The sequence below is a fragment of the Heptranchias perlo genome, chromosome 11, assembly GCF_035084215.1.
Source record: "Heptranchias perlo isolate sHepPer1 chromosome 11, sHepPer1.hap1, whole genome shotgun sequence".
In the NCBI taxonomy this organism is placed as follows: Eukaryota; Metazoa; Chordata; class Chondrichthyes; order Hexanchiformes; family Hexanchidae; genus Heptranchias; species Heptranchias perlo.
In genome coordinates, this window is record NC_090335.1 from 27387962 (window position 1) to 27407759 (window position 19798).

The 19798-nt window shown below is 45.3% G+C and overlaps 1 protein-coding gene across 1 annotated transcript in view; it reads right to left on the minus strand.

Moving 5' to 3' along the window:
* tex55 (testis expressed 55) overlaps positions 1-19798 on the minus strand; it is a 29683-nt gene that overhangs the window by 9293 nt on the left and 592 nt on the right. The window contains exon 2 of the mRNA XM_067992295.1: positions 2586-3305. Within this exon, the coding sequence (XP_067848396.1) occupies positions 2586-3305 (720 nt within the window). The remainder of the gene's footprint in view (positions 1-2585; positions 3306-19798) is intronic.

The window sequence follows — 19798 nt, forward strand, 5'->3', positions numbered from 1 at the left end:
AGTAGCAGTTGCACGACTCGGTGAAATCAGGCATTTTCTGCAGTGTATTTGTGCTGAGATGGGGCAGGAGTCTGCCCATTTCCAGAGGGCAGCCTACGTGGGATGAAGTATCTTAGCAATACAGCAGTAAAGTTGAAAGCAAACAAAAGGGAACATATTGATCCAATCCAAAGAAAGAAGCACCAGAGGAAGGCAAGGAAACCAAAAATAGCCCAAAAGTGAGGACTAACCTGACCAAAAGTTTAGAACAGACAGTTTTAAAATGACTTCAGGTGGCTGCCTCTGCAGGACTGTGCTTTGTTCCAGCTTTTAAAGGCGCACTGCGCTGGCCTCGTGCAAATTGCACAATGACTCCAAATTTCAGCCCCAGTGTTCCTTTGTATCACCCTCACAAGAGCCCCCGACATGCCCCAAAATGAATGCACTAATGGGGTTTGCGTAATGGAACAGGGCAAGCCTCCTGCATCCCTGTGCATGCCCATTGGAAATCCCAGGGCACATGGGAAAATCCCGGTTTTCTGCTCCCTCTGTGCTCATGAGAAGAATTTCAGCCCCATTACTGGAACAGAGCGGAGTATTACTGTGTCTTCACCCTGCTCTGTACAACCTGAAAATACTTGATGCTGACCAGAAGTTAAAAAGGGTTACATTTCTATTAAAAAGGGTTACATTTAACTTTGACAAGCACAAAAATTAAATAGCTAAATCTGGCTTTGAGTCAGGTATCTCACTCCATTCGTAATACCCTAAATAGTTCCTTACCTTTGACCTTCAGAAGAAACTCTACCTTGTTATTATTATGTTGTGACCATTAAATACTCAGTCTGAAAGCTGGGGCAAAACAGAATTTTAAACTAGTCTGAAATTAATTCTTAAAAAAACTGAAGGCGACCTAATTCAAATGTATTCAATTATGTGTGGGAAGTGATGTTAAGATTTTTGTTTTTTAGTTCGATGCCTAATGTAATTTAGTGATGTGCAGCCACCCATCCAATTCATGATGATCTAGTCTGGAGGGAGTTGTACTGCCCTCTGGTGGGTTGAAATCATCAATTTAAATAAAGTGGTTTCACCTACAATACAGATTACATGGGCAACCGCTGCAATGGAATATCTTCTTAGCCATGATCTTTCATGAAGATGAAACTGTTTTATTTGAGTAGTATCAAATACAATAAGAAGTCTAGGCACACAATTCCAAATAATGGATGTCCCTACCGTATAAGTGTAGGGGGCGCACTTGACAGCATTATACAGGAGAGTGCTTTCACTTGTGCTGAGGAACATGTAAGACTCACCTCAGTTGGGACTTAAGCATGCAGCTGAATTTCTGCTAGGCGGGCAAAGGCAGTTTCCCTGCTCACTAACGCAGCTTTAATACTCAGACCAGATTTGAAAGACATGAATTTTATACCTTCCAAAGCCATGTTGTTTTTAGCTCTAATGAGTGTTGAATACTCATAGGATTAGGTAGTATATGTAAGTACTGTATATATGGTAGACTCAATTAGCACATTCTCCCTTTGCCCTCCCCACCAGTATATCGAGTGGAATGTCCATTATCTGTGTTATCAAGAGCAAGTGATTCAATACTGCAACATAACAAATTAAAGATAAAATTATTCAAGCGCTCAAGACTGATTCGTCAATGGCCTTTAAAGAGGCCGGGTGATCCTACAATAGGGGCACAGCTCATGGCTATTCAATGCAGCAGCCATTAAAAAATCCAACATAATTTATTCAAACACATTTTTGAACAGGTTCAAAGTTATGATCGTGCAATGATGTATAGTTCCAAATTGATTCCATGGAATTTCTGTTTGGCAACATTATGTAAAGGAATGATACAAATTGGTCAAATCAGATTGTTGTGGTGCTTTGGAATAATGGCGACTGAAGAACTTTAATTAATTTGTTATGCTTTCTTGCCTGAAATCAAAATGTCATTAAGCCACTAAATAATTTATTGCATCTTCCCAATGGACAGCTTAGAGTGTGCACATTTAAATAAAAATTCCCCTTCAATTTTCTTCCTTCCTCTTCTGAATGTGCTAGCTTATGCTGGGGTAACATTCATACTGCCCTCCATGACCTCACCCAAATGGCCATTCTTCATGTGTGAGCCTGGACAGGGAGTGTCAGCAGGCTATTTCATTATGTGTGGCATCACAGCTGAGTCAAATCATGTCCTCAGCTTGGAGTCACTAGATAGCAGTTTGTCCTAGATAGCCCAGGGACACTGATGCCAGTTGAAAGGGGCCTACTGCAGCCCTGGCTGAGAAGAGCCAACTCAGCACAGACCAGGTATAGAACCTGTAACCCACCTGCAGCACTACATTTATTCTTGGAAGATTCCAAGACTTCTATGTCCCTGCAATGCAGTTTGAGCAATGGGGCAAAGCAGAAGGGTAACAGTGGAGAATTGAACCAAACCATTTCTAATACACACACCCATTCTTCCCTAAGGAGAACTATGCAACACTAAACAGGCATCAGCGAAGGGAAATCTTTTCCTGTAAAAAATTTAAACTCCAGACAATGAAGCAGACCAGTACTAACCCATAGCCCTTGAACAGCCCACTAACCTGAAATATCTGTAGAATATTATGTTTCTCCATGTACATCACAGATCGATTATATGGATCTTCAAAACAGGTTGAAAATTTATCTGGAATAACTGAAGAGTCATGTGCCACCTTAATTGAACCTCTCGACGTAGATGTAGATGTAGGTTGAGCTGTAGGTTGAATTATAGTGTCAACTGTAGGCTGAATTTCAGGCTGAACTGAAGGCTCAACTTTAGGTTCGACTGGAGACCCAACTTCGACTGCGGCCTCCGCTTCTGGTTCAGCCGTGGTCTCCACTTTTGGTTCAGCCGTGATCTCCGCTTCTGGTTCAGCTGCAGCCTCTGCTTCTGGTTCAGCCGCGGCCTCCGCACCTGGTTCAGCCGCGGCCTCCGCACCTGGTTCAGCCGCGGCCTCCGCACCTGGTTCAGCCGCGGCCTCCGCACCTGGTTCAGCCGCGGCCTCCGCACCTGGTTCAGCCGCGGCCTCCGCACCTGGTCCAGCCTCGGCCTCCGCACCTGGTCCAGCCGCGGCCTCCGCTTCTGGTCCAGCATCGGCCTCCCCTTCTGGTCCAGCCTCGGCCTCCGCTTCTGGTCCAGCCGCGGCCTCCGCTTCAGGTTCAGCCTCGGCCTCCGCTTCTGGTTCAGCCGCGGCCTCTGCATCTGGTTCAACTGTAGGCTCTGCTACAGACTCCACTGCTGACTCTTCAGTTTCCTTTTCTGTAGGATTTAGATCATCGCTCTTTTTGATTAAAAAAAAGTGCAAGAGTATATTGTTAATAAATACATAATTGTAACATTTTGATGCAAAAAACTGACAATATATTGATTTGATTTGATTTGTTTGAATTTCCATTCTATAATTAAACAAGTCAAGCTTATTGATAGTACCTGATGTCTGGATACCTGGAAAGAGATTAACAAGCAGGACCTCAAAGATAGTAATTTCCGGATTGCTCCCGGTGCCACGCGCTAGCGAGTATGTAAATAGGAGGATAGAGCAGATGAAATTGTGGCTGGAGAGATGGTGCAGAGGGGAGGGCTTCAGATTCCTGGGGAAATTGGGAGCAGTTCTGGGGGAGGTGGGACTTGTACAGGCCGGACAGGTTGCACCTCAACGGAGCTGGGACCAATGTCCTCGTGGGGAGGTTCGCTGGGGGGGGGTTTAAACTAATTTGGCAGGAGGATGGGCACCAGGATGTAGCATTGGAAAGGGAAAACAAGGGGCACAAAGGATCAGGAGAGAAGGAAAGCCCTAGAGTAAGAAATAGTAAGGTATTAGGTGGGGGCAGACCAAGAGAGTACAAGAAAGTTTAAGACGGGTTTGCGGTGCATGTGTGTGAACACACGAAGCATGGTAAACAAGGTTGGTGAGCTGCAGGCACAAATAGCCACATGGGAATACAATGTTGTGGCAATAACGGAGACCTGGCTCAAAAAAGGGCAGGACTGGGTACTAAATATTCCTGGATACAAGGGGCCCGATGTTAGCAGGCCTGCGGGTTCCCGGCGGGGGGGCTATCGGGCGCGTGGGTAACGCGCCCGGTGAAATGAGTGCATCGCCCGCGCGATCACAGGATAATTGAAGTAATTTACCTGTGGTTACGGGTTTTCCGCTGCTCAGCTGCGCGCCGGCGGCCTGCGCATGCGCAGTGACGTCTGAGTGATGGTGGAGCTCTATTTAAAGGGGCAGTCCACCAATGCCCCTCCAGCTGCAAACAAGAAGTAGCGCACCATGGAGCACCCCAGGGGTAAGGCTGCCCCACGATTCTCTGACCACGCACTCCAGCTGCTGCTGGACGGGGTAAGGAGGAGGAGGGAGACGTTGTTCCCCAGCGATGGAAGGAAGTGCCCTGCCTCCGCCACCAGGAAGGCATGGGCGGAGGTGGCCGCGGAGGTTAGCAGCAGGGGCAACACCACCAGAACATGGATCCAGTGTCGCAAGAGATTCAATGATCTCACTAGGTCCGGCAAAGTGAGTACACTAACGCATTCTCCCACACTCCGTCTTCCACATCACCTCAAACACCTCACAACCCCTTCTGCACTGCCACCACAGCGCTCCCACATCAATCCTCACAGCCACTCAACTATCATCCTCACCGTGCCTGCACGTACCCACCGTCCCTGTCCCCACTCGAACACTACCACACACCCCAATCCCCATACAATGGGATGGGCATGTGGCACACGCATCCTCCCATCCATCTCCCACACGCTCAACCCACCCACACCAATGCTTGAAGCATCTCACAATGCAATCATCACTCAATCACGCATCTGTGTTTTGCCTTGACAGGAGAAGAGATGCAAGAACGCCCGGGAAAGGGCACGCACCGGAGGGGGCCCGCCACACGAGGTGGTTCTAACGCACGCAGAGCTGGATGCCTTGGAGATCAGCCACACGCTGCATTGCCTGTCCGTGGCGGATGGCGAGGCTGGGGCTGCAGAAACGTCCGGTAACGGAAAGCTGACACTCAGCACTCATGATCGCGAATGATCTTAGCATCACTTGGCATCTGCTGCACCTCAACATTTGTGCACATGCCTGATATTGCCCTCTGTTCTCTTGCAGGGCCGTCTGCGAGCGCCGTGTCTGTGGAGGGCGATTCCTCAGAGGACATGCCGGTCTCTGAGGGTCCATCGTCACATATGAGCCAAGCATCCACCAGCACAGATACACACACCTCGGTGGGTCCCCCTCCTCAATTAGTTGGGGTTGCACATGGTGAGTCACCGCGCACATGTGAGCATGAGCAGACCCTGGTGGCAGGGGCAGCCGCGGAGGGTCCGCGTCGGTGGGAGCACTCTTCTCCAGGCTCTGCTCAGCCGGACCCAGATGCTGAACCCAGGGGGCCACCAGTCAAAAGGAGAGTCGTCGAGGGGCACCAGCACATTGCCGAGGTACTGGAAGAGGTGCCACGCGCACTCTCCACAATCGCGCAGGTGATGGAGGAGTCCAACTCCTGCATGCGGGCAATGGTGGCGCAAGTACAGGAGGGTATCGGCGACATAGTGTCGCGGGTAGGTGCGGGAACGTCTGCGGTGGAGGACAGGCTAGCCTCCCTCGAGCGTCACGCACAGCTCAACATTGAGTCCATCCAGGCCCTAACAACGGCTATTCGGATTCAGGGTGAGCAACATTCTGCCACCATAAACAGGCTGACAGATACATTAGAGGTGGCCTTGCAAGGTCTCACACAGGTCATCCAAACTGCCGTCCAGCAGGGTGGAAGGAGTGATGTGGGCCTAGGCCATGAGAGGGAAGATGGTGAACGGGGACATGGAAGTGGGGACGCTACTCAAAGTGCCCCCACGTCTCACCCGTTGCCCCCCTCTCAACCAGTACCCGCAATGGTGCCTCCTCTCCAGGTGGCCGAGTCTGCCCCTGCACAGGTGCAGGAGGAGCAGTCTGTGGAGGTGCCCTCACGGGCACCGAAACCCAGGGGGCGTCGGCCCAAAGCATCTACCCGGTCAGGGCACGAACAAGAGCAACCTGCCACTATCTCTGCTGGAGCCACAGGGGTAGCACCACGTAGGGGTTCCCGCAAACGTAAGGCAAAGGTGTTATGAACACAAAGGGAATGCACCAGGGTGTATGACAATTTGTTATGTTTTTATTTATAGTCGTTTACTGCACATACACAATAAACACAATTGTTCTCACCACTACTGACACCTCTTGTCCATTCTTGAGCGGCTTGTGCAATAGGTCCCTTTCGTGGGGCTCATCATGACGACGGACACCTGGTCCCACCCATTGGGTCACACTACAGTGGGTGCAGGAGTAATGGCACCACTCTTCTGTGGAGGGGGCTGGTATGGCCCCTCATCTGTGCACGTGATGAGATGTGAACGCCTCAGACAGTCTGATGTTAGGAGAACCCTTGACATAGGAGTGCCTCCCTGGCCTGACGAGCATCCAGGTGAGCCGGTGTTCGGCCCATGGGTCCTTCCTCCTCCTCTTGCTCCTCCTCCTCCTCCTCCTCCTCCTCATCGTCGTCCTCAATGTGGGTGGCGGATGTGCATGGGGCCTCCTCCAGCGGCACCCCTCTCTGTTGTGCCATGTTGTGCAGGGCACAGCAGACAACTATAATTCGTCCCACTCTGAGTGGCATGTATTGGAGCGCTCCCCCAGAACGATCAAGGCACCTGAAGCGCATCTTGAGCACCCCTATAGCCTGCTCAATTGCAGACCTGGTAGCAATGTGGCTGTCATTATATCGACGCTGCGGCTCGGTGATGGGGTTCCTCAGAGGTGTCATAAGCCACGTGTGCAGGGGATATCCCTTGTCGCCGAGGAGCCAGCCGTTGCCGGTGTTGGGTGAGTGGAAGAGGGGTGGGACGGTGGACTCCCTGAGGACGAAGGCATCGTGGCAGCTGCCAGAGTATCTGGCGCACACGTGTTGGAATCTCTGGCGGTGGTCACAGATGAGCTGGGTGTTCATGGAGTGATACCCCTTCCTGTTGATGAACAGCCCTGGCTCATGTGGAGGTGCCCGTATTGCTATGTGGGTGCAATCGATTACACCCTGCACCCGTGGGAAGCCAGCCACAGCATGGAATCCAACCGCCCTCTCCATCTGGCTGCGGTCATCCATGGCGAAGTTGATGTAGTGCGAGGCCCTGTGGAACAACCCATCGGTAACCTGCCTTATGCACTTGTGTGCAGACGACTGACAGACCCCGGTGATGTCCCCGGTGGCACCCTGGAAGGATCCGGATGCGAAGAAGTTGAGGGCAGTGGTGACTTTGACGGCGATGGGTAAGAAGATGCTGCTTGGTCCATCCGGGAGCAGCTCGTCATTAAGGAGGCTGCAGATGTCCGCGACTACCTGGAGACTGACTCTGAACCTCCGTATGCACTGCTCCGCAGAGAGGTCCAGGAAGCTGAGCCTCGGTCTGTAGACCCTGTGCCGAGGGTAGTGCCTCCTGCGACGCATCTCTCTCTGCGGTTGCCCTCCCTCCTGCTGTGCAGGTGGATGTGCCACAGCACCGTGTTGTGGGGCTTCACGTGTCTGAGGCGGACGGCGTGGTCTGCGAGGCTGCTGAGGCTGGTGATGCTGTTCGTCCTCCGAGGAGGTCAAGGCGGCCCCCATCTGGAAGGTGTAGGTCTGAGGGGTTCTGCAAGGTAGGTAAGTGTGTCCTCGCACCGGGGTTGCAGTTCCACGTCGGTGAATCTTCTTGCTAGGAGGAGGGTGGTGGAGGGCAAGCGTTGACCTATGTGACGGAGTGGCCTCCTGCGTTGGTGAAGGGTCTCCCCCCTCCCACCTGTGGAATGTACCTTGGCAGCTGCCACAGGCTGCTGGCTGCAACACGTCCATTTGAAGTGAGAGTGTTTCCCCCAGTATGGGAAACAGTCTCAGTTCAAGGTAAAATCCCACCCTTCCTAATAAAACAGCTCAATCAGGCCTGTAAACGACCTGAACGAGCAAGATAAATACTTACAAGTGGCGTCCCGCTGGCTTTAATTGCCCGTGGGATTCCCACCTGCGGGGTCTGCGCGCGCACGCCGGTGCGTCCGTGGGGATCCCGGAAGTGGGCGGGTTCAAGACGGGATCCGGTCCCGCTCCGGGATTCCCCGATTTTCGGGGCCCCCCCCGCCGAGAACGCACCCGATAGCGGGTGGTAAAATCAAGCCCAAGGTGTTCAGGAAAGATAGGGAAGGAAAGAAAGGAGGGGGGAGGGTGGCAGTATTGATTAAGGAGAATATTGCAGTGCTGGAGAGAGAGGATGTCCTGGAGGGGTCAAGGACAGAATCTATTTGGTTAGAGTTAAGGAACAATAGAGGTGCCATTACACTATAGGTGTATTCTATAGGCCACCAGCTAGTGGGAAGGATAGAGAGAAACAAATTTGCAGGGAAATTACAGAGAGGTGCAAAAGCCATAGAGTAGTGATAACGGGGGATTTCAACTATCCTAATATAGACTGGGATAACAATAATATAAAGGGGCAAAGAAGGGGAGGAATTTTTTTAATGTGTTCAGGATAACTTTCTCGACCAGTATGTTTCCAGCCCGATGAGGAATGAGGCATTGCTGGTCTTGGTTCTAGGGAATGAGAAGGGCCAAGTGGAGCAAGTATCAGTGGGCGATCATAGTATCATAAGGTTTAGAATAGCTATGGAAAAGGACTCTGACCACTCTAAAGTAAAAATACTCAGTTGGAGGAGGGTCAATTTCAGTGGGATGAGAACAGATCTGGCCGGGTAAATTGGAATCAAAGATGGTTTGGGTACAGACAAGGTACATTCCAATGAGGGAGAAAGGTAGGGCAACTAAAGCCAGAGCTCCCTGGATGACAAAGGAGATAGAGAATAAGATGAAGCGGAAAAAAGCGGCGTATGACAGGTGTCAGGTTGATAACACAAGTGAGAACCAGAGAAATATAGAAAGTTCAGAGGGGAAGTGAAAAAGGAAATAAGAGGGGCAAAGAGAGAGTATGAGAATAGACTAGCGGACAACATAAAAGGGAATCCAAAAGTCTTCTACGGACATGTTAACAGTAAATGGGTAGTAAGAGGAGGTGTGGGGCCGATTAGAGACCATAAAGGAGATCTATTCATGGAGGCAGTGGGCATGGTTGAGGTACTAAATGAGTACTTTCCATCGATCTTTACCATGGAAGAAGATGCTGCCAGAGTCTTGGTAAAGGAAGATGTAGTTAAGATACTGGATGGGCTAAAAATTGAGAAAGAAGAGGTACTAGAAAGGCTAGCTGTACTTAAAGTAAATAAGTCACCTGGTCCGGATGGGATTCATCCTAGAATGCTGAGGAAAGTAAGGGGGGAAATTGCAGAGATACTGGCCATAATCTTCCAGACATCCTTAGATACAGTGGTGGTGCCAGAGGACTGGAGAATTGCAAATGTTACACCCTTGTTCAAAAAAGGTTGCAAAGATAAACCCAGCGACCATAGGCCAGTCAGTTTAACCTCGGTGGTGGGGAATCCTTTGGAAACGATAATCCGGGACAGAATTAACAGTCACTTGGACGAGTGTGGATTGATTAGGGAAAGCCAGCACAGATTTGTTAAAGGCAAATCATGTTTAACCAACTTGATAAGAGTTTTTTGATGAGGTAACAGAGAGGATAGATGAGGGAAATGCAGTTGATGTGGTGTATATGGATTTTCAAAAAGCATTTGATAAAATGCCACATGGTAGGCTTGCTAATGAGATTGTGGCCCATGGAATAAAGGGGGCAATAGCAACATGGATACAGAATTGTCGAAATGACAGGAAAGAGAATAGTGGTGAACGGTTGTTTTTTGGACCGGAGGGAGGTGTGCAGTGGTGTTCCTCAGGAGTCGGTGCTGGGACCACTGCTTTTCTTGATAAGTATTAATAACTTGGGCTTGGGAGAACAGGGCACAATTTCAAAATTTGCAGATGACACAAAACTTGGAAGGGTAGTGAACTGTGAGGAGAGTAGTGATAGACTTCAAGAGGATATAGACACTCCGGTGGCATGGGCGGACACGTGGCAGATGAAGTTTAATGCGGAAAAATGCGAGGTGATTCATTTCAGTAGGAAAAATGAGGAGAGGCAATATAAACTAGAGGGCACAATTCTAAAAGGGGTAGAGGAACAGAGGGATCTGGGGGTATATGTGCACAAATCGTTGAAGGTGGCAGGATAGGTAGAGAAAGTGGTTAAAAAGCATACAGGGTCCTGGGCTTTATAAATAGAGACATAGAGTACAAAAGCAAGGAAGTCATGATGAACCTTTATAAAACAGTGGTTCGGCCACAACTGGAGTATTGTGTCCAGTTCTGGGCACCACACTTTAGGAAGGATGTGAAGGCCTTAGAGAGGGTGCAGAGGAGATTTACTAGAATGATTCCAGGGATGAGGGACTTAAATTACGTGGATAGACTGGAGAAGCTGGGATTGTTCTCCTTGGAATAGAGAAGGTTGAGAGGAGATTTGATGGAGGTATTCAAAATCATGAAGGGTCTAGACAGAGTAGTTAGAGAGAAACTGTTCCCATTGGCAGAAGGGTCAAGAGCCAGAGGGCATAGATTTAAGGTGATTGGCAAAAGAACCAAAGGTAACATGGGGGAAAACTTTTTTACACAGCGAGTGTTTGGGATCTGGAATGCACTGCCCAAAGGAGTGTTGAGGCAGATTAAATCATGGCCTTCAAAAGGGGAACTGGATAAGTACATGAAACGAAAAAATGTGCAGGGCTACAGGGATAGGGCGGGGGAGTGGGATTAGCTGGATTGCTCATGCATACAGCCGGCAATGACTCGATGGGCCGAATGGCCTCCTTCCATGCTGTAACCTTTCTATGATTCTATGATACATTCTGCTCATGTTAAGGGCTGACAAACTGCTGATGGAATTGAGCTTACTTCAAGAAGCAAACATGCTATGAGATTAAGTTGTTACAGGTATCATTCTAGCCCTTGCAGTAACTTAAACATTTACCACTGAACTTTCATTGCAGTATCCCGACAGTTCATTTGGGATGAGGCAGCATAAGATAGTAGTCAAGGAAAGGAGTGACATCCATGGTACTCAATGTAAAGCTCAGGGTGATAGTGGGATATTGTATAATGTTTCATTGTATTGGGCACGTGTGGAAATAACTGCATTTTTAACATAAGCACTTAAGTGAACGTGCTGTCAGTGAGAACCTGCCTTATGATTCTTCCTATTTGTCTTCTTCTGGATCCTGTACTAATGGGTATGCTGGGCCTCTTTTTCCAATGGATCCATGGCAACGTCTCTTTGGATGGTGAAGTTGTGCAAGAAGCAACAGACTACATTGATCTTAGAGTCTTTTGCAGGACTATACTGCAATAATCGCCTGATCTATCAAGGCTTCAGATTGTTTGTTTCAACATCCCAGTAGTTTGCTGCAGCACAATCCTAATGATGTTGTGTTCCTCATTATACACAGGAGACTATTGGAGAAGATTTAAAGGTGTGGAATTAGAGGAAGCTTAGCAAATTGGATTATAAACTAGTTAGCAGAAATAAACAAAGCAGGAGTTAAAGGCAGTTGGAAGTGGGTAGCGTGTCCCACGGGAATTGTTCTGGGATCGTTGTGTACATCAATGATTTAGATTTAAAGCTAGGAAGAATGGTGTCCAACTTTGCAGATGATACTAAAATAGAAAGCATGGTAAATAATTCTGAGGACCAAAGGAAGCTACAAGGAGATATTAATGAGATGGTGGAAGGGGCAAAAAAAAGTGGCAGATGAAATTCCACGTCAAGGTAGGTGCACCTTGGTCTGTACAGATGGGTGGTTGGGTAAAGGCAGATGCAGCATGACTGCTTAAGGTCTAATAGGTATACCTGTTTAGATACTAATGATTGGACAAAAAGGGTGACACAGAGGAGTGTAACCATAAGGGACTACAAGGCACTGAGGAGCAAGTGGTTATCCATGGGGGAAACAGTACAGGTAGTAAGAATAGACGAGTGTTGATTGTGGGGGATTCTATAGTTTGGGGTGGGGGGGGGGGGGTCGATAGTTTATTTTGTAGATGTGATCCAGAGTCGCGAATGGTATGTTGCTTCCCAGGTGCCAGGGTTTGGGACATCACAGAGCGAATACAAAAGGTTCTGGAATGGGAGGTCGTGGTTTATGTGCGAACGAATGACATAGGTAGGAGCAGGTTTGAGATTCTGCAAAGGGATTTCAAGGAATTAAGTTCTAGATTAAGGAGCAGAACCTGTCTGCATTACTCCCAGTGCCATGCGCTAGGCCAGACAGGAAGAGAAAGATTAGGATTGCAATGCGTGGCTGAAAGGACTATGCAAAAGGGAGGGTTTCAGATTACTAGGGCCACTTTTGGAGCCAGGGAAGACTGTACAGACAGGATAACCTTCACCTAAACCGGAGAGGCAACCGTGTCCTTTCAGAAAGGGTAAATAGGACAGTGGGGAAAGATTTAAACTAGGTAGGGGGTAGGAGTGAAAAATCCATACAACAGGTCAAAAAGTGAGAAAAAGACGAGCAGGACATATGGGCAGGGTGAGGACAGTTACCCAGATAGGAGTTCTGTACATGAATGCATGTAGAATAAGAAATAAAATCAGTGAGTTAGAAGCACAAATTCAGAGTAAAGGGTATGTTGCAGTAGCCATTACAGAGATCTGGTTAAAAACTGGGCATGATTGGAAGCTAAATATTCCAGGCAGTAGGATCTTTAGAAAAGACAGCGAAATTGGGAAAGAAGGGGAGTAGCAATATTGATAAAAGATACAATTACTGCAGTAGAAAGAAGGGATTTCAGGCAGAGGAAACACTGTGGGTAGAGTTAAGGAACAGCAAAGGCTGCAAGACTAGCAGGAGTTGTCTACAGATCTCCTGATAGTAGTGATGTAGTGGGGGGATGTATAAATATGGAGATCAGAGAAGTATGTAGGAAAAACAATGGGACATAGATAGAATAACTAAGTGGACAAAACTATGGCAGGTAAAGTTCAATGTGGGGAAGTGTGAGATCATCCACTTTGGATCCAAAAAAGACAAATCAAAATATTTTCTTCATGGGAAGAGCCCAGGAACTGTGGAGGAGCAGAGGGATTTAGGTGTCCATGTACACAAATTGCTAAAAGTGATACAGGTACAAAAGGTAATCAAAAAAGCTAATGCAATGTTGGTCTTTGTCTCAAGAGGGTTGGAATACAAAAGTGAGGAAGTGATGCTTCAGTTGTACAGAGCCTTGGTCAGACCCCGCCTAGAGTACTGCATTAAGTTTTGGGGACCAAGCCTTGAAGGAGGCACAGCACAGATTTACCAGAATGATACCAGGACTTAAAGGGTTAAATTATGAAGACAGATTGTATAAACTTGGTTTGTATTCCCTTGAGTTTAGACAGTTAAGTGGTCATCTTAATCAAAGTGTTTAAAATGATAAAGGGATTTAACAGGATAGATACAGAGAAAATATTTCCTCTGTTGGGGGAATCCAGAACAAGGGGGCACAGTCTTAAAATTAGAGCTGGACTATTTGGGAGTGAAGAAAGGAAGGACGTTTTCACAGAAGCATAGTAGAAACCGGGAACTCTCCGTTGGGACAATTGAAATGTCCAAGACTGAGATCAATAGATTTTTGTTAGGTAAGGGTATCAAGGGGTATGGAACAAAGGCTGGTCAATGGAGTTGAGGTCCAGATCAGCCATTATCTAATAGAATGGCAGGACAGGCTCAGGGGGCTGAATGGCTTACTCCAGTTCCTATGTTCCTAAAGTGTAAACACATCTCCAACGCATGCCTCTTCTGATCCTCCACTTCCTCTCCTAGAACCAGCACATATTGTGGGACGCCCATGGTCAGAATTGTGGTAGTGTCACATTAAACTGCAGTTGGCAGTGAGCACAAAGCAGGAAAGTAAGCTGTTCAAACAGTAACAATAAACTTCCAGTGTTATTACGGATTGATTCTTTGATCAAATTCTAGTTTTGCAATCAAACAGCCTACCTTCAACACTTAATACCGTCATTTTTTTACAGTGCATGTATCACAAACAGTGCCCAATTTAAAAAGCCAACAATTATTTTTTGACACATTTTTGTTTGTTTTTGTCTTTTTGTTGATGTTTTTATTTTGTTAAATGCTGAGTGCTGATGGTCTCATTGGACAAACTGGTTTGGAACAGTTAGTGAGCTCAACCATGTAAGGGAACTAAATTAAAAGAAAGACTTCCAATTATATAATACCTTATCACATTTTAAACCACTTCACATACAGTGAATTTCTTTGAAATGCATTGGTTATTATTATGTATACTAATGCAGGTCCCACGACAATGGTCAGTTGATCTATATTTTGGTGCAGAACCACAGGGGCCTCAGTTCAAGCTCCACTCCAGAGACTTGAGCTCATAATCTAGGCTGGCATTTCAAACAGTACTGAGGGAGTGCTGCATTGTCAGAGGTGCCGTCATTCGAAGAAGGCCCTGTCTTCCCTCTTAGGTGGATGTAAAAGATCCCATGACACCTTTTGAAGAAGGGTAGGTGAGTTCTCCCAGTGTCCTGCCCAACATTCATCCCTCAGCCAACATCACCAAAAACAGATTATCTCTCCCTTTATCTCACTGCTGTTTGTGGGACCTTGCTGTGTGCAAATTGCCTGCCATATTTCCTGCACTTCAAAAGAATACTCAGCTGTGAGGCGTTTTGGGTCGTCCTGAGGTCATGAAAGATGTTATATAAATGCATGTTCTTTCTTCTAGCACCTCAGCCAAAGAATAGCAACTATGACAATGTAGCACTCCTGCAACACTGCACTATAGTGTCAGCTCAGTTTATGCACTCAGTTCCCAGAGCGCTACCAATTGAGCCAAGCTGACACTTGGTTGGAGCTGAAGCAATCTGTCCTTAGGCTTCTCATAGACAATTTCCTTCTTAATAAAATAAAAACAGGAAATGCTGAAACAATTGACCTTTCATCGACCTGAAACACTAACTCTGTTTCTCTCTCCACAGACGCTGCCTGACCTGCTGAGTGTTTCCAGCATTTTCTGTTTTTATTTCAGATTTCTAGCATCTGCAGTATTTTGTTTTTGTTTTCATTTTGGCTCGTGTGGAATATATATACCGGCAAAGGTCAGTTGGGCTGAATGGCCTGTTTCTGTGCTGTAAATTCTATGTAATTCTATGTTTCCCTTCATGATTAAATTTTGTTTGGATGCCATTTGGAAACCTTTTGAGCTTCAAGTTATAACACAATCATTTGTTATTCTATGTATAATGTAAGGTATGAAAAACCCCCAACCTTGATTTGTTCACTTTTACTTTATCACCACAATGCAAACTTGTCATATACATGTGTTTAACCAAAGGTAATCTTAAAGTCATGGACAATAGATATGGATTAAATAAGATTGATCCAGACTATTTCCTTTCATTGTAAAGATGTTTTATGGGTATGTTCGCACTTCTTTAGTTCCAGTGAGGAAAATCACACATGCAGTCTTGCACATGTGAACTATATACCCTAGAGTTTTTGTAGCACAGATCTGTGTTTCGTAGACAAAGATAGCGAATGCTGGAAATCCGATTTCTACAAAAAAATGGTGGAAATGCACAGCAGATCAGTCAAGACATGAAAGAAAACATAGGTTAAAGTTTCGGGATGGAGGGATACTTAAGCCTGAAGTTACTAATCTGCCATTCTCCTTCAGATACTGATTGATCATTTCCAGCAATTTCTCTGTTCTTGCCTCCACTTTTGTAATTTGACACACATTACCTAAAGGACACTGGAAGCAGTACTAGGACAGGAAGGAGCTGTACCGCTGGGACGGGCTACACCTGAACCGGAATGGGACCAAGGTCCTAGCGGAAAGGATAAATAAAGCTGTCGATAAGACTTTAAACTAGTAATAAGGTGGGGGGGAGGGATCTAAACATAAGAACAATGAGCCTGCTCCGCCCTTCAATAAGATCATGGCTGATCTTCGACCTCAACCCCACTTTCCCGCCCAATCCCCATATTCCTTGATTCCCTTAGAGAACAAAAATCTATCAATGACTGAGCATCCACAGCCCTCTGGGATAGAGAATTCCAAATATTCACAACCCTCTGAGTGAAGAAATTCCTCCTCATCTCAATCCTAAATGTTTGACCCCTTAGCCTGAGACTATGTCCCCTAGTTCTAGACTCTCCAGCCAGGAGAAACATCCTCTCAGCATCTACCCTGTCAAACCCTCTCAGAATCTTATATGATTCAATGAGATCACCTCTCATTCTTCTAAACTCCAGAGAGTAGAAATAACAGTAACCTGAAGATAAAAGAAATAAGAGGTAAGAGTAAAGGTCAGACCAAAAAAAGGAATAAGGGTAACATAAACGATCAGGGATCAGATAAAGTTACAGAATATAAGTATAAAATAACTGTTAAAAATAAAGCAAGAGGAATGATTAATAAAAGCAAATTAAATTGCTTGTACAGCATCCGAAACAAAAAGGGGGAACTGGAGGCAATAATTTATAGCGAGGAGCCAGATGTAGTAGGGATAACTGAAACATGGTTACATATAGAACAGGATTGTCAGCTAAATATTGCAGGATATAACGTATTTAGAAAAGAAAGGAAAGGAAGAAGGGGTGGTGGGATAGTTATACTAATTAGAGATAACATAATGGCTGTAGGAAAAAAGGACTTAACTAACATTAAGTTGGAAGCAGAATCCATGTGGATCAAGATAAAGGATAAGATGGGATCGATCATACTAATAGAGGTATACTGCAGACCACCTAACAGTGGAAGGAAAGTTGGAGGGAGAAATATGTAGGCACATCTATGAAATGAGTAAAAGAAATAGAATAATAATGATGGGAGATTTCAACTACCCCCAAATAAACTGGCAAGAAGAGGTAGGGAAAGGAAAAAAGGGAATGGAGTTTTTCCATTGTGTACAGGACTCATTTTTTACCCAGTATGTAGTGAATCCTAACAAGACAGGAATCGCTACTGGATCTAGTAATGGGAAATGAACCAGAACAGGTAAGAGAAGTAAGTGTAGGGGAGCATCTAGGCAATAGCAATCACAACATAATAAGGTTTCAGATAATGATTGAGAGAGAATAAGTAAGACAAAGTCCAAAGTCATAGACTGCACAAAAGCTAATTATGAGGGGATGAGGATGGAACTAGGGAGGGTAAACTGGAAAAAATCTTAACAAACAAAGAGATAGAACAACAGTGGGAAATATTTTAAAAAGTGACCATTGGAGTTCAGGAGAAATATATTCCGCTAAAAAAAACAAACAAACAAGCCAATAATGAAACACAATGGATGAATGAAGAGATAAGGGTAAAATTGAATCTAAAGAAAAAGGCATACACTAAGTACATAGACAATAAAGGAGAGGATGACAAAAAGGAATTTGAAGAGCTTAGGAAATAAGTCAAAAAAACAATTAGGAAAGCAAAGAGGTATTATGAAATGAAATTATCAAAGAATATAAAAAGAAACAGTAAAATATTCTATAGACATATAAATAACAAAATTAAAACTAAGGTGGGGATAGGGCCACAAAGGGGTGTACAAGATAAACTCAGAGGTAATGACAGTAAAATGGAAGAAATATTGAAAAATTACTTTGCCTCAGTATTTACCAAGGAGACTAACAAAGTGGACATGACTTTAGAAGAGATCAAAAAGGATATCAAGACATTTAAGATAGAAAGTAGGGAGATAATTGATAAACTAATCAAACTTAGAAAGGATAAAACTTCTGGATTGCATTTGCGCACGTTAAAAGAAATTAGGGAGATTATAGCAGTGGTACTATTACACATATATATATATCAAAATTCATTAGACTAGGGAATAATTCTAGAAGACTGGTGCACACCTAATGTTATTCCTATATTTAAAAATGGAGATAGAACAAGTCCAGAGGACTATAGACCAGTTAGCTTAATGTCGGTGGTAGGAAAGATATTGGAATCTTTACTCAAGGATGGAATAGAAAACCATCTAGAAACCGAAAATATAATAAAGAAAAGTGAAAATATAATAAAGAATAGTCCGCATGGATTTCAAAAGGGAAGGTCATGCTTGACCAACCTTACTGAATTCTTTGAAGAAGTAATAGAAAGAATAGACAAGTCTAATGCAGTGGATGCGATATACATGGACTTTCAAAAGGCCTTCGATAAGGTACCATATAATAGACTCATGACTAAAGCCAGAGCATGTGGAGTCAGGGGACCAGTAGCAGAATGGATAGCAAACTGGCCACAAAACAGAAAACAGAGAGTAAGGGGTTAAAGATAGTTACTCAGACTGGCGGACGGTGGAATAATGCTCCTGTGAAGTGCCTTGGGACATCTTACTAAGTTAAAGGTGTTACATAAATGCAAGTTGTTATTGTTGCTGAAATGGTGTTCCACAGGGATCGGTGCTGGGACCAATGTTGTTCACGCTTTACATAAATGATTTGGACTCAGGAATCGGAAGTGCAATATCAAAATTTGCAGATGACACCAAATTGGGTGGGGGTTATAGTTAATACTGAGGAGGACTGCCACAAAACACAAGAAGATGTTAACAAACTTGCAGAATGGGCATGTAAATGACAAATCAATTTCAATACAGATAAGCGTGAGGTAGTTCATTTTGATAGGGGGAATAAGGAGATCACCTATTCCTTGGAAAATAAAGCTATAAAAAGTGCAAACAAAGCATTGGAGCTCATTTCTAGAGGAACAGAATTCAAAAGCATAAAAGTTATCCTAAACTTATATAGAACCTTGCTTAGACCACATTTGGAGTATTACGCCCAGTTCTGGTCTCCATATTACATAAAAGATATAGAAGCACTGGAGAAAGTGCAAAACAGATTTACAAGGATGATACCAGAACTGAGGGTAGAACTGACTGGCAGAAAAGACTGAACTCGCTGGGGCTCTTTTCTCTGGAAAAGAGAAGACCGATAGGTGTCCTGATAGAAGTCTTTAAAATTATGCAGGGGTTCGATAGGGTAGACGTGCTTAAGATGTTTCCACTTGTGGGAGTGTCCAAAACCAGGGGCCATAAATAGAAGATAGTCAGCAATAAATCCAATAAGGAATTGAGGAGATACTTCTTTACTCAGAGTGGTGTGAATGTGGAACTCGCTACAAAATGGAGTAGTTGAGGCGAATAGCACAGATGCATTTAAGGGGAAGCTGGATAAACACATGAGGGAGAAAGGAACAGAAGGACATGTTGATCGGGTGAGATGAAGTAAGTTGAGAGGAGGCTCCTGTGGAGCATAAAGGCCGGCATAGACTGACCAGATGGGCCCAACGGCCTGTTCCTGTGATGTAAATTCTATGTGATGGATTGGAATTTGAACCAGCTGAATGTTGCAGTCAAGCGACACAGCATGACAACCTAGTTTCAGTTGAGACAAAAAGTGATGAAGCATGTGGAGACAAGCTTAAAATTTGCAGAACAATCAGGTTACGAAGTAGCAACTGTCACGTGGGTGTATGCAGGGTATATTTGATTAACCTTTGAGCCATGTCCAATCAAGAGTCACTGACTCAGATCAGCCAAATGCCACGATATAGCAAAAATGGACCCTACTGTCCAGATAACTGGATAAAAGACAGAACTAAAAGGGGTTTAGCTAACGATGTAAAGTTATAATTAGGTTGTTTTTGAATGTTGCCACGGAGCCGGATTGGCTAAGGAATAAGTAATGTAGTAACTGCTATCGGTGTGCTCCAGTCTTGTACTGTATATAAGCTTGTGAATTTTGTTGAT